This window comes from Vespa crabro, chromosome 20 (assembly GCF_910589235.1).
Source record: "Vespa crabro chromosome 20, iyVesCrab1.2, whole genome shotgun sequence".
Taxonomy (NCBI): domain Eukaryota; kingdom Metazoa; phylum Arthropoda; class Insecta; order Hymenoptera; family Vespidae; genus Vespa; species Vespa crabro.
Window position 1 is genome coordinate 1,489,525 of NC_060974.1, and position 14,436 is coordinate 1,503,960.

The window sequence follows — 14,436 nt, forward strand, 5'->3', positions numbered from 1 at the left end:
GAAGAAGCGTTCACTATAAATAAATTTTCAAGACTACTATATTTCTAATTTAATTTCATTAATAATATGTTAATTTTCTTTACAAAAATAATAAAATAAGATTATTATATTATTTTCGATTAGAAATTCTTGATATCGAATATTAATAATAGACATTTGAAATTAAATGTATAGTATTATAAATCATAGAAAATATAAATACAATATAAATCAAATATCTTGTTAAAACGTGAATTAAAATGTATATGTGTAGATCCATTGTTCAAAGTAAGATATATCAAGTAGAGAATATTCTTCAACTATATATCTACTATATATCTAAAATTGTTCAAAATTATTCATCGAACAATTGATCCCTTTAGAATATTTATTATTTTTCTCTTTTCTTTTTTCATTTCTTTGTTTTTTTTTGTCACAAAAAATCACACATACTGGATATTGGCAATGAGTATTTCATTAAAATTAAATGAATTTGATTGAATAAAGTATGATAATTGAAATGAGGTGATTTCGTTACCATTTTTTCAAAAATTATAGATACAAACTTGGATAAATCAATTTTTTAAAGGGAGCATATTTTTTATGCATATTTATTCGAGAAAATCATATTACGATATTATTCTTCTATAAAAATTCGTTCATTTGGCATGAACTCGAAAGAATTCTCTTAAATATTGTCTTTTTTTTGTGAAATATGGAAAATTAATGAAAAGAAAAAGAACCATTTTTTTCACCGTATTTTTATTATTAATGATCTGTGTGTATCTTTTAATCTTTTTTATAAATTAAAAATTAAAAATCAAATTCATATTTTTTTGTTTTGATTTTATTTACAAAGATATAACAATGCTATTTCAAAAGTAAATTTCCATATTTTATCGTTCACATTCGTAAAGTTTCTAATCATATTAAAAAAATATTATTATAATATTACAGTGCTATTCTTGAGATTTTAAAGCTCTGATATATTTTCAAATAGATTCGCTACGATATAATGTGTGTAACATATGTACATCTGTTCGTTAATATATACATTATCAATGATTTACTCCTTTTTGCATAAATATATTAAAAAAAAAAAAAAAATAAATAAATAAAAAAAAAGAAAAGAAAACTTCACGGACGTATCACATTATACTTTATCACTTTATTTTCTAACCAAAGGAGTAAACAAAGAAATATATATATATATATACTTCAAGATGATTTTTAAAGCTTCATCAAAAATAATAAAAATAAATTATATACGAAGATTGTATCTTTTATAAAATACTAAATATACATAAGGGGCAAAGATAATCATATTCCATTATATTAATGTAATAACAAAATAATGTTAATATATGCTGCCATCGAAAATTCAACGATTGATAATGGAGAATAGTAAGAGAACTGACGAATGAAATTTTTTAAGATTTACACTTATTGTATATAAAATCAGTTAGATGTGAAAGTTTAGAGACAACTTAAGTAGAGATAGTGCGTTTACTGATGCGCAGTTCGCATCACAGATAGATTCACAAACAATGTATACATAGTACAAGTATATATTATGTAGTATACACGTAATATACATGTATTTAAAGCAAGTAACTAAAGGTAACGTTAAAGTAAAAAATTGAATAGTATTCGTTGAACAAATACTGAATTGCTCTTCTTGCCGATGCGATTGTATGCATAAAGTTCTACCTTCTATTAAGTTTACACCAAAGTGCACTAGCCGTTAGCAAATGCATAAGTACTCCTATACCAATGATCAATATCAAATTATTTATCACATTTGTATCGTTGATATCCATTTCGTTTAAGAATTTCGTTGGCTTCTTGTAATGACAATAAAATTCATCGCACTTGAGATCCATCCGGTCGAACCCATAAACTGTATAAAGAAGACTATGGAAACTGGCGCGAAAATAGGATATATGGAATAACCAACGAAAAGCGCGAGGTGTGTCCAAGTATGTCGCGCAAAATCCAAATACCGAGAAGAGAACTGCAATGATGGGTCCGAGGAACACGGCGATCTACGAGAAAGAATAAAATTAACAAATGTTGTTTTTCCTTTTCTTTTTCTTTTTTTTTCTTTTTTTTTGGTTTTTTTTTTATTTTTTTTTTTATTTTTTTATTTTTTTTTTTTTATTTTTTTTTTTTTGTTTTTTTTTTCAACGCACATTGTAGTATAACATAATAGTAAGATAATTGGAGAGAAATGATTGTTGTCAAGAAAAAGGCACAATGTAGAAAATGTTATTTATAATAGCATAAAACTGTTTTTAAAAAAAAATATCAAACATTCGCGAACGTATTAACACTTATCGGTCGTAAATCATTTCTCATGTGACAACAGTACTTTATCACCGTGATCGTACGTCACGTGGGAAGTGACAAGACGAAATCTGTCAAAACTCTCTCTCTGTGAAATCCGGGTACGATTGCCTTGTCAGATAAGTATCAGCAATAGAGCAATTGACATCTCCAGTGATATATTACTGCCCTTTGTACTCAATTTTTAATATATTGAGTTCAAAAATGAATAAAGAAAATTTTATAAATTTCGATAGTGATAGTGACAGAGAATATTTTGAAAAGAATTCTCAAAGTGATTTTGATTCTAGTGATGAGACTAGCAGTCACATTTTATTACATCCTAAGAAAAGAAAAATTATGCTTATAAAGTATTCAAGTGAAGAAGAAAATGATGTAGAAATAGAAAATGATAATTCGGACGATGATTGGATTAAAATCGAGAGTGATGATGATGGTCATCCTAGTAGAATATTTACAAATATCAATTGCCAAATTTTTGGAAATGTTCAGCAATCAATAGATTATTTCAAAAAATTTATTATTAACGAATTCATAACGGAAATTATAACGCAAACAAACTTATATGTGAACGAGCAAATTGCAAAGAAAGAATTATCCGCCAGATTAATTTGGCAAAATTGGAAAAATATTTCGTATGAGGAAATGCTTGCTTTTTTTGATGTGATTTTGAATATGGGTACAATCTATTTAAGTGATATAAAAGATTATTTTTCCAAAGACTTCATGTGCAATATATCATTTTTCGCTAAGATTTTTAAGAGAGAACGTATTTTTTCAAATTTTCGAAAGTCAAAAACTTTATGGACTATATTTCTAACAAAAATGTTATTCTTTTAATCCAGAAAAATTTTCGCATATTTACTGAAATCAGCTACAACCTATTAAGAATCACTTATAAAAAGTTAGCGTCCGATAAGGGTTAATATTATTTTAATTTATATATAAATAGACATAATGATTTGTACGTTTTACCTTAACTGGCGTAGTCGCACCGATAAAGAATCCCCAAGCTTGCGCTGTTAAAGTTGCAGCTATGCTAACTATCATAAAAGAAATAATACGATAAGTTTCTACGGGCTGTCCCGTTAACCAATAACTGATTGCCAGATAAGTTGCAGCGCATACTGCTTGAAATGGTATTTCAACGAGTAACAAACTGATATAGTAGGGTGCCAATTTGTACCACCGATTGAAGTGTTCTCTTGTGAGAATTTTCATTTCCAAGGGAACTAAAAAGTAATTTTTTATCGTTAGATTCGATAGAAATATTTTTCTATTTGACGTAGAATCTTCCGCGAAATACTTACATGCAAGAGTCACCGCCATTTTTCCAGTGTAAACGATCAAAAGTAACGAACCATACAAGTAAACGTAATTAGCGAGGACACCATTAGCACGATACCCACTTCCCATATAAAGGTAGCCAAATATAATACCGATTAGCAAATGACAAAGTAATCGCACCATCAATAGCGTATAATCTCTTTTCAGACATAATAATTGTCTTTTATAAAGGAGATAACACTGCATTAGAAAACCAGCTGGTGGTGATGTTTCTTTAACCATATTATCTGTCAAGCAATCATAGATTTAACATTTAGAAAGTATTTGCATCATTTTTTTTTCCTTTTTTCTCTTTTTCTTCCATTTCCAACAAGACATTACCTTCAACCGAATCTTTTATCGGCTCTGGTGTTTCCTTGTTCCATATATTTTCAACGGCTGCAGTTAATTTATCAACCGATATTCCGTACTCTCCGATTGCAACCTCGATAACTGGGAAAAAAAAAAAAAAAAAAAGGTTAAGAGAGACATCGCGCTTAATAATCGCATGGTCGCTAATCGAGTTAAATAGATCTAAAAGATAAAATTTTACAGAAAGTTTTTAGACTTACGAAAGTCCGCAGGATTGTGGTAAGCCGGACAGGTGATTCCAGTCGCCGAAAAGTGTGGTAACAAAGCATGAATCGGACCCTTGTATATACAGCAACCATCGGCGAGCGCATAAAGCGAATCGAACATTTCGAAAATTAACGCGCTCGGTTGATGTATCGTGCAAATGATAGTACGCCTTTCCATTCTGGCGAGTCTTTTCAACAGAGCTATGCACTGACTACAGGACATTGAATCCAATCCTAGAAAAGAAACGAATATTAAAATGGACGAATGAAAAATTAAGAATGAAGAAGTATAAAGAAAAAAAAATCCAAACCAGTCGTAGGTTCATCAAGAAATAAAACTGATGGATTGCTGAGTAACTCAAGTGCGACGTCAAGCCGTTTCTTTTGACCACCGGATAATCTTCCGCATAGTGTGTCGTAGCAATAACTCAAACCCAACATTTCCAAAAGATTCAAGACCTTATGACATTAAGTGATTATCAAATCAAGCTTTCAAAATATTGTGCTACATAAGTTTAATATACGGAAGATAGTTTCTACTTAATTTATGAGATTCAAGTTTTTATAAAAGAATAAATCCATAAGAATAATATTATTGTTAGAATAAAATCATTTATATCCTTAAAAATGCTTACGTCATTCGTTTCGAAATATTAAAGCTAATAGAAAACATACATACTTGAGTGTGTTTGTAAGCCGAACTGATAGTATAGCCCAATTTCAAGTGGGCTGTCATGGTCATTGCTTCGCCAACAGTCATTCTTCCTCGGACCAAGGAGTCTTGTTGTATGTAACATGACGTTCTTCTCCATCTTTCGCTATGCGGTATTCGAATTTTCCCATTTACAAGAATCTCGCCACTCATACCTTTTAAACTATAAGGATAATGAATGAAAAAAAAGAGGAATAGCATTCTCGTATAAGAAAAATATTCATACTTTAACTATCAAGTGTTTATTCCTTTTTTTTGTTTTACTTTGCCATTAATATTAATGAACAGAAACGTATAAATATTTTGATTAGTCAGGCAAAAAATTAAATATGTACGAATCTTCCATTTTATTATTCAATAACAGCTTATAGACAGTACATTATAATCGAAAATATATACTTACGTATAACCGGCCAGCACATTTAATAGAGTCGATTTTCCAGCTCCTGATGGTCCCATAATGGCAACCAACTCGCCAGCTTTGAACTCTCCACTAACGCCATGTAAAATTTCTTTGTCCTCTGTGTTAAAATGAATAAACATAGGGAAGGAAAGAATTAAAAAATCATTTGTAATTATTTAATGTCAATTTCGGAAAGAAATTTTGTTATAATTACCTTTCCGATATACCTCGTGTTAATTTTATTTTATTTAATCTCTTTGATATCTTTTCTTTTTTTAATTAGTGTTTAGACTATGGATTCCAAATACCAGGAAAAGATATGGGAGATGACACATTATTATTAGAATCACTAAGACTCATCGAGAATCCTGTCCGTGACATAATTTGCATCGATTCATAGAAAAAAAATCAAGCTAGATGATATTCCGAGTAAAAAAAGGTATCTAATAACAAATTTTGTTTAATTCGATGGTTGGATGGACCTCGTCGATGTTATTATCCTTGAAATTCGAACTGTTATTAAGATAAAAGAATTAAACTTATCTCTTCGGCTTTTAAAATAATATAAGTTTTCTTTATCTTTTTTTTTTATATATATTTCTTAGAAGAAATACTGTATATATAATTACGAACAAAAAAAAGAACGTGCTTAAGAGAAACGCGTAGAAAAAATACAAACTGTATACGTTTGTGCGAGCGTGTCACGTTCATGTGTTTAGGATGGCAATCAGATATGACTTTTGGAGAAAGTAGGCAACGAAAGTTTATGAAACGAGAGAGAGAGAGAGACAGACAGACAGAGAGAGAGAGAGAGAGAGAGAGAGAGAGAGAGAGAGAGAGAGAGAGAGAGAGAGAGGTAGAAAGAGAAAGTTGTACAACAATTGATGAATTAAATTAAAGAAGGAATAAGATAAAAAAGAAATGATATCATAATTATTCATAATGTTTTTGCTATGAAATTCTATAAATCTTGTTTGTTTATATCTTGTATAATTCCTATATATATTTAAATAGAATTTACCGTTAATTTTTTTTCATACTGAACCACATTTGTATTTTCAATAGATATAAGACTTGTTAAGATTTATTATTGGTAAGTCGCGTTAAAATATTTCGAAAGATTCATTAATGTGTCAATGAGATACGTTTTTCTTTTTTTTTTTTTTATTCTTTTTTATTACGCTTCGATACCACTGCTTACTGTTTGTAATAGATGTAATATTTTCAATTACATTAAAATTATCGAGGAAAAAAGTGTTCCTAAGAACGGAGAGATAAATAAAATCTGTCATTCGGTACTTATTTAATTTAAAACTGATATACGTAGTGATAAAATTGTTAATGTCATGTTATTATTAACCTGAAAAAAATATGAGCCTCTAATAGGACGTATCAATAAAATTATAGCATAATTTTATATAATATAGACTGTAGTTTCAAATCATTGTATTAAATTAAACATAATTTTCAAGTATTGCTAAATAAATATTTAGTATTTGAAGTTGGTATTATACAATTATAATTATAATTATATATATATATATATATATATGTGTGTGTTATATATATATGTTATATATATATATATGTTATATATATACGTTATATATATTACATATATAATAAAATATGTTAAAAATAATCAACTTCGTAGTCAGAGATGAATCATTAGAAATGTCTTGTTTCTGTTGAAACGATAATAGAAACATAATTACTTACAAAACTAAATATTTATAAGAGTTGGTACATTTTCCTCGAATCGTAAAAGAAAAAAAAAGAAAAAGAGGAGAGAGAGAGAGAGAGAGAGAGAGAGAGAGAAAGAGAGAAAGATGAGATTACAAATCATTTGATTTGTATTCCGAACAAAGAAATACCGTTCGCCATATTATTAAATTATTCACATCTGTCATGCAATAATCATAGTTTCGTAGTAATTGCACGTTTTTTTTCTTTTTTTACATTCCATCTCGTAACTTGCATAATAATAAACAATTAATAATATTCATTGGTATGTGTGGAATGAAAAATTTTTATTAATCGCAATATGTCTTCGTTTTTTTTCGTCCGCAAAACAAAAGCAAAGCTCCAATAAGGATAGAGTAAAGCATACATGTCCCCGTTTATTTGAAAAAATTCATTATTCATCCATCCAGAGAATTGGTGATAAATTTTCCCAGACGCATTCGTACTCAGATAAATTATCAAGTAAGTTCGAGCAAGAAGAGCACGTTACAGCAAGACTTTTATATTCGTTTTAAGAAACTCTTGTATTATTCATAACTTGTGATAAAAGAATAAATATGCTATCGATGATTTACAAAAGAAATATAAATGTTCATGCGCACATATTTCTAAAAACAAAGACATGGAGACAATGTTCGAATATTTGTCGAAAGCTTAACGCAACAAACTATCATTGGGGCTTCGCAATTCCGACTTTCAAAATTTTATCCTTCTCATTTATTTCTTGTTTCGTTTCGACGTTACTCTACGACGTTATTTTAAAATTTACGATTATATGAAGATAAAATTCTTCCGGATAACTTTTAAATAAAATCGATAATGCGATTAAATTTTATGTCTATAAATATAGTATATAATTAAAAAGGTATATATTAAATACAATTATGTAATGAATGAGAATTAAATACTTCCTAAAAGTTTATCGATAAGTTTCGACAGAAATTTCATTATGTGATTGTCTTTCGACCTTCAATAATAAATAAGGAGAGATTAAAGGTTACGAAAACATTTAGCATCAATAAAAATACAAAAAAAAAATGAAGAAAATATTGATAGAAGAGAAGAATCCTTATTTTTAACTTAAATAATCACGTTTTTTAATAATGATTTTAATTCTATTTATAAAACGTTTATGTGAGACATATAATGTATCGCTAATTAGTAGCAGAGTCGAGAAACGATTCGTAATAAAAGTGGGCCGTCGCTTGCAACGGAAAATTGGTGCAACGAACGTTACATCATCTATTATGACTGTAGTTAATAGCTTTTTTTCCTTACTGCAATTGTGATCTAAAACAATGTACATTCCAAGTCAAAAAGTCAAGGAAAATCCGTCGAAGTTGAGCAAGTCTGATTGGTCGTTTCGAATAGTATCTACAATAGCTACAATAAGATATTTATTTATAAGACTATTCATTTTTAATTCGTTATTATAAACAGGCTTTGACACATGCGTTATAATAAGTTGTCATAATTATAATCGTATGACAATAATTCAACGAAATGTGTCCATTTGTCTAGATAAAAAATTATTATTTCATTATATTCTCATCCTTTTCGTCAATGGAACAAGAAAAGAATTTCTATACGATTGAAACAACCAAGGCGCGTAACCTTGTTCTTTTACATTTCGTCAGATCTTTTCGTAGCATTTGATCCAAGAGAAAATCAAATCCATTTTAATAGTCGATTCGAAACAGGACAGTCTGTATATCAAACACAGATTTTAAGATATGACTCAATTGAGTCATTCGAAAGGAGTTTCTCTCTCTTCTCTCCCTTCTCCATGTAATTAATTTTCCGCCTATTTCAAACAATTTCAACTGTCTATCGAACGCCGGTGTGGTTGCTTCATCGCGTACTTAAATGCATTGCTCAATAATAAATAAGATGTATATACGCATACATAGGCTAGATATTGTCTGTTTACAATCACTCGTAATTCGTAATGTAAAAAATAATATATATTTTCTGCGAATAGAAATGTCAAGAGAATAAACAGGAGTCGATTCTATACATACTTGTCGCCTTAGAAAAAGAAAGAAAAGAAGAAAAAAAAAAAGAAAGGACTATATATCATATAAATTAATTGAATACAATCATTGTAAGATATTTAAAACTGATTTTTGTAAAACTACGCTTATTATACAAATATGTATAATATTAATAGAAGAAACTTTTATAATTTTCCGTTGTGCGATAATATTTAACAAGTCGAAGAGAAAAAAGTATACTCATAGAAAGAGTAGCGCGAAGAGAGAAAAGTATTTAGATTGTAAGAAAAAAAGAGATAAATGATGACGTAATCGAAACTTTAAGCAAAACGTGTAATGCGAGTCACGCTCGTGATGATCTTTCTTACATATCGAGATGCACTTGCAATTTGCTTTAAGCGTCTACTACTTTCTTAAGATAATTTCTTAACGATTTTACAGTATCGATCGAATTTTCAAAAAATTTTCCAAACCTCTTACAAGCGCGATCAATTATTCATCGTTAACGTTTCTATTTATACAACCTAGATGTTACTTATCAGAGATTATCAGAGAGGAAGGAAAGAAGGAAAAAAGTAAAGGAAAATAAAACAAAATAATATTATAGCGGCCTAACTAAAAAGTACTTTTATCTTCTACGATGTAATAGGCTAATCTATTGTAGCAAAGTATAGAAAGTATTTAACATAAAAATAAAAAAAGAGTTGTAAATTCTCGCATAATGGAAAGATTGATTTGATTTATCAAGATTAACTAATCTTTACAAGTTCAAGCTCGTTTAATTAATCGTTTATACATTATATATGCTTGACAGCAAAGAAAAAAGGAATCCATAGTTCGAACGATTAAATGAGCGATTAAATATATGATTGACCATCATTATCAATCGAATATTTTTATAATATTTGCATACGCGCAGTAGAACAAAAGGGCAGAGAAGAGAAAGAGAAAGAAAAAGAAGAAGAAAAAAAAGGAAATAAAGAAAAAAATTGTAAGATTGGGAGAGAATATTGCGCGTTGTAACGCATAATTGCGAGATCATGAATACTGTGAAACTTGACTTGATATGAACTTTGTGTCGTTGTTAAGAAAAATGACGACTACAATATACATTCATGGATTACAATATATATATGATATTTAGAATTAATAAAGTAATTAACTTGTTGAATTTGTATCCTTCTGACAATTTTATCATTCTGACTCGTAAGACTCAAAATTTCACGTACTTTTTCCACGTGAGACGAAATAAGTAAAAGGAATTTTTTTTCTTTGATTGTCGTTAAGCATCCTCTATAGGTAAATATATCGATAATACTTTCGCAATTACATAAGCGTTTTCATAATACTTCTTTCATTTCGAATAATATCTCGAATAACGAACGACGATAAACACGAACAATTTTTTCTTAATTTTGTCAAAGGTTAAGCGCTGTTATATATAGTCCGCGTCTTCGATATAGAAGATTATATTAGGTGGATCGGAAAGTAATGTTGTTTCTGCGCATGTCGATATTTGATTGTGATTAAAAATAAAAACTTGTTAAAAATTTATTCGTTTGAATTTAATTTAAGAAAGCGACATTACTTTCCGGTCCACCTATTAATTTATAATCGAATGACGATACGACTACTATGTAAATTCACCCAGGTATAAAAATAGAGACTTACTTATAGAGAAGTTTCGAAGATTCCATTGCTTCACGCGAAATCGTATATTCTTGAAGAGCAAGTCAATTTCTGGTCTCCTTGGGAAGGAATGCTTTTCATTTAGGATATAAGTTGAAGGAGGAAGAGTGTCGGTAACAATCGCAACATCTTGTACATTGTTTTGACTCGTATTGTCAATTTGACAGCAACTCAAGGAGGATCGTGACGGCGAACAATTTGTGGAAGCGCAACTCGTCATTGTGAGTTTTCGATGATATATTATTTTCTTCTTTTCGTACTGTTATTTCTGTCTCGTCTCTCGGCAAATCCACTTCTTTCGATCTCAAAACGATTGTATCATTTTTCCTTAAAAAAGAATAGAAAAATCAAATGATTATAAATTTTATAAATGGGGTGCGCTGATATAAATGCATGTACCTTTACAATATTTATCTGTGCATATAATCTATATATACATATATTTAAAACACTTGTTTATTTTTAAATGCAAAATACTCGAGGCAAGTCGTTCTTTGACAGCTTTTATCAATGCTGAAATAACATTGATAGAAACAATATCAATGTTCCGACTCATCATACCACGATAAAACGAAACGAGAAACTGATTACTTTGATCTTGGTCTACTTTGAAGAGAAAACAAAGAGAGAAAGAGAGAGAGATATGTACGTTCACATAGACGAGCGATGTTGTTAGATAAAAAAAAATCATGCGATAATGTAACTAGTCTTATTGATTATACATTTAAATCCGATGCACTGTGATTTCACAATTTAAAATTATCAAGTCGTCTTTTTATTAAATACTTTTATTAAAGACTTTTATACCATTTATTTCGAGTATCGACCTAACAAATGTACCTTGAATTGATCCAATATTTCTTGAAAAATGATGATTAAAAAGATCCTCAAAGAGTACCGTTACAATGAATGCCTAGATTATATTTTCTTAAATATCGAAAGAAAAGAAAAATAGTCATTAACCATGAAAAAGGTACAAAAAAATGTCATATAAAAAGAATTCCGATAATGATTACGGTCAAAAAATCAATGAACTATAAAGAAGAATGAGGAGTAAATTGGGAATAGGGAAACGTAAAATCTGTAAATAATAATTGAGAAGGGAAATCCTTGCGTCAGCTTTCATCGTGTCTGTATATTCGATCTATGTATATAATACTAGGCGGATACGTACTTATCTAAGTACTTGCCTTCTAGAAAGTGGATTTGAAAGAACACGATTATCTTCGTGTACGAGTTGACAGTAAATACAACTAAGTTTCTCTCAAAAACTACTATAACGCGATAACTTTCGCGGTCAGAAAGATATTATTTCTGTTGCATTTTTTTTTCCTTTTTCTTTTTCTATTTATTCAGAAATCCAAATACTAATGGAATCAGTTTTGTTAGCACAACATCATAAAAATGATACGATATCTGAATGAAACGTTATTAACTAATCAGTCGGAAAAGAGAATCGATTCAAACACGGACATATATGTACATATATGTTTGTATTATTAAACTGACGAATATTTGCGCAACCAATTCTAAAAGATATTACACGCAATAATAATCAAAGATAATGGAATCTCTTTGAGAAATTATATCTTCGTACTCCCGAGTTTCCTTTATTTTTTTTCTTTTTTTCTATTTATTTAAACAATATCCCATCGATTATCTCATATTTACATATATATATATATAACATATACATGTGTATATGTCTCGTTCAAGACAAGTTTAGTAATTAAATAAACAATCATTTACATATTCTTTATAATATTTACATATCTCTTACTCGTTCTCATGTTTTACGGCAATGATGACGATACTCATCATTCATTTTTCAAATAATCAATCTTATTAGAATTTAAAGAGAATTTAATATTGATTATGCGAATTTAAAGTTAGATGGCAAAAAGTAAATAATGGACGACAAAGAATGAAAAAAGGGGGAAAAAGAAAAGGAGAGACAAAATGAAAATGATAGCAGGAAAATATGTAATGTACTTTTTCCCTTTAGTTTTTAACATTAACGTGAATTGTAATTATTCATAATAATGCACATGCATATGATGAGCGTTCGTTACATCGAAAAATAAAGTTACAACACTGATGTTCGTCTATTATCATGTATACTTGTTCGTTTCAACTAGGAAGTCGATCTTAGATCGATAATAAAATGGAAAATATCGTAAAGCCTTTATTAGTAAAGTAAATTTCAATGGCTCACTTCGATCGTATGTAATCGAATTATATTTTTAAACGCGATCTTTTAAAATTCTACTTCAATCTTTTCTGCTTACAGGATATCCTGTCGACGATATAATTCAAATGATTATTTATAAGGTAACGTATTGTCAATGATTCATTCTTCTATTTCATTTTTGTTTTTCAAAGTAACATTCATTGAGAGAGGTTAAAATATCACGTGGTGATTATCATGTACTATATCGACCGTAGCGGTAGAAGAGAAATGGCCGTATACGTATGCGCATATAGAAACGTCATTCCATAGAGAAAGAGAGAAGCAAGGGCAATGCTTGACCGTAAAACGGTTAAACGTTCTACTTTCTCAACATCAACGTTTTAGAAACGAAACACGATGATAATCATCCTAATATAACTATCTTAATCGTAAAATGTATCGGTCGAAAGAGGTTATGATGCGTAAAATACTATTAATGTACCGACTATGTTGATCGACCGATCGACTAGTCGAACGCAGCATTGCGAAAATAAAAAAAAAAAAAAAAAAAAGAGAGAAAAGAAGAATAAAGAAAAGGAAAAACCAATGCTCATCGTAATTTTCAAAAAATACACTTAAAGTAAAATTTTAAAGATTGAGAAAAATCTACGAATGTTATTATACTTACCGATCAGGAATAAATAATATACAATATATATTGAGCCAAAAAGAGCACCTTCTGTTAACGCAAATATGCGAGTTACACGTACGATCGTCTCTTTACTGAAGGTAAACTTTAACAAAACACCTCGATATCGACACGTCTAACATTGCCGAATCCTTGTAAAGAACTGTTCAACGATAAAGACCGCTTCTCGCACTTGTCTTTCTCAGTTTTTTCGTGGTTACAGTAGTGACGCATACTACGAATCACGAAATTAGCACAACCGTATCCATTGGTCGATTTTGTATTACGCGCGCTTGCTAATGCGAGCTTACTCGTTATCGTTCTAATACCAGTTTCTTTTTATTTGATGATCGATAAGAATATTTCAAGATATACCAGTAGAATTTTTTAATGTTTTTTTTAATGTTTCTTCTCCTATAAAAAAAATTTACGTTATAAATGATTATGATTCGATGGAATATGATTACATGGAATATGATTATATGATGGAATGTGAATACGTTTGCATAATTATAATAATTGTAACGATTAGTTGAAATAAACGATCTTTCCTTTCTTGCGTATCTTTTTTTACGCTCGTACGTATGAGCTAGGACATTTTAATACATAAAACGTTTAAAACAAAAGTTTACAATGAAAAAAAGGTGCTTTTTATTTCTAACAAAGGAAAGATTTATATGAAAATTCATCCATTGCAGTTAAAGAATGTGTTTTCATCAATAATGACAACGTGTGATCATCGTGCATGTTCTTTTTGTAAATTTTATTTCCCTTATAAAAAAAAAATAACAATATAGATAATATTGCA

The 14,436-nt window shown here is 29.2% G+C and overlaps 1 protein-coding gene across 3 annotated transcripts; it reads right to left on the reverse strand.

Moving 5' to 3' along the window:
* Nucleotides 1-1,396: 1,396 nt before the first annotated feature.
* On the reverse strand, nucleotides 1,397-13,841 carry LOC124431243 (ATP-binding cassette sub-family G member 4). 3 transcript variants are annotated; one of them, XM_046978892.1, is made up of 10 exons: nucleotides 13,629-13,841; nucleotides 10,753-11,097; nucleotides 5,345-5,462; nucleotides 4,909-5,104; nucleotides 4,541-4,688; nucleotides 4,224-4,463; nucleotides 3,994-4,104; nucleotides 3,636-3,899; nucleotides 3,301-3,557; nucleotides 1,397-2,024 (listed from the first exon to the last, which is right to left on the reverse strand). In XM_046978892.1, exons 2-10 carry the CDS (start codon nucleotides 10,988-10,990, stop codon nucleotides 1,686-1,688), a joined length of 1,911 nt encoding a protein of 636 aa, XP_046834848.1. In that variant the 5' UTR covers nucleotides 10,991-11,097; nucleotides 13,629-13,841; the 3' UTR covers nucleotides 1,397-1,685. The 3 variants fall into 3 exon arrangements, with proteins under 3 accessions (XP_046834848.1, XP_046834849.1, XP_046834850.1); XM_046978893.1 differs by lacking the exon at nucleotides 13,629-13,841 and adding an exon at nucleotides 11,170-11,309; XM_046978894.1 differs by lacking the exons at nucleotides 10,753-11,097; nucleotides 13,629-13,841 and adding an exon at nucleotides 5,559-5,712.
* Between the last annotated feature and the right edge of the window lie 595 nt (nucleotides 13,842-14,436).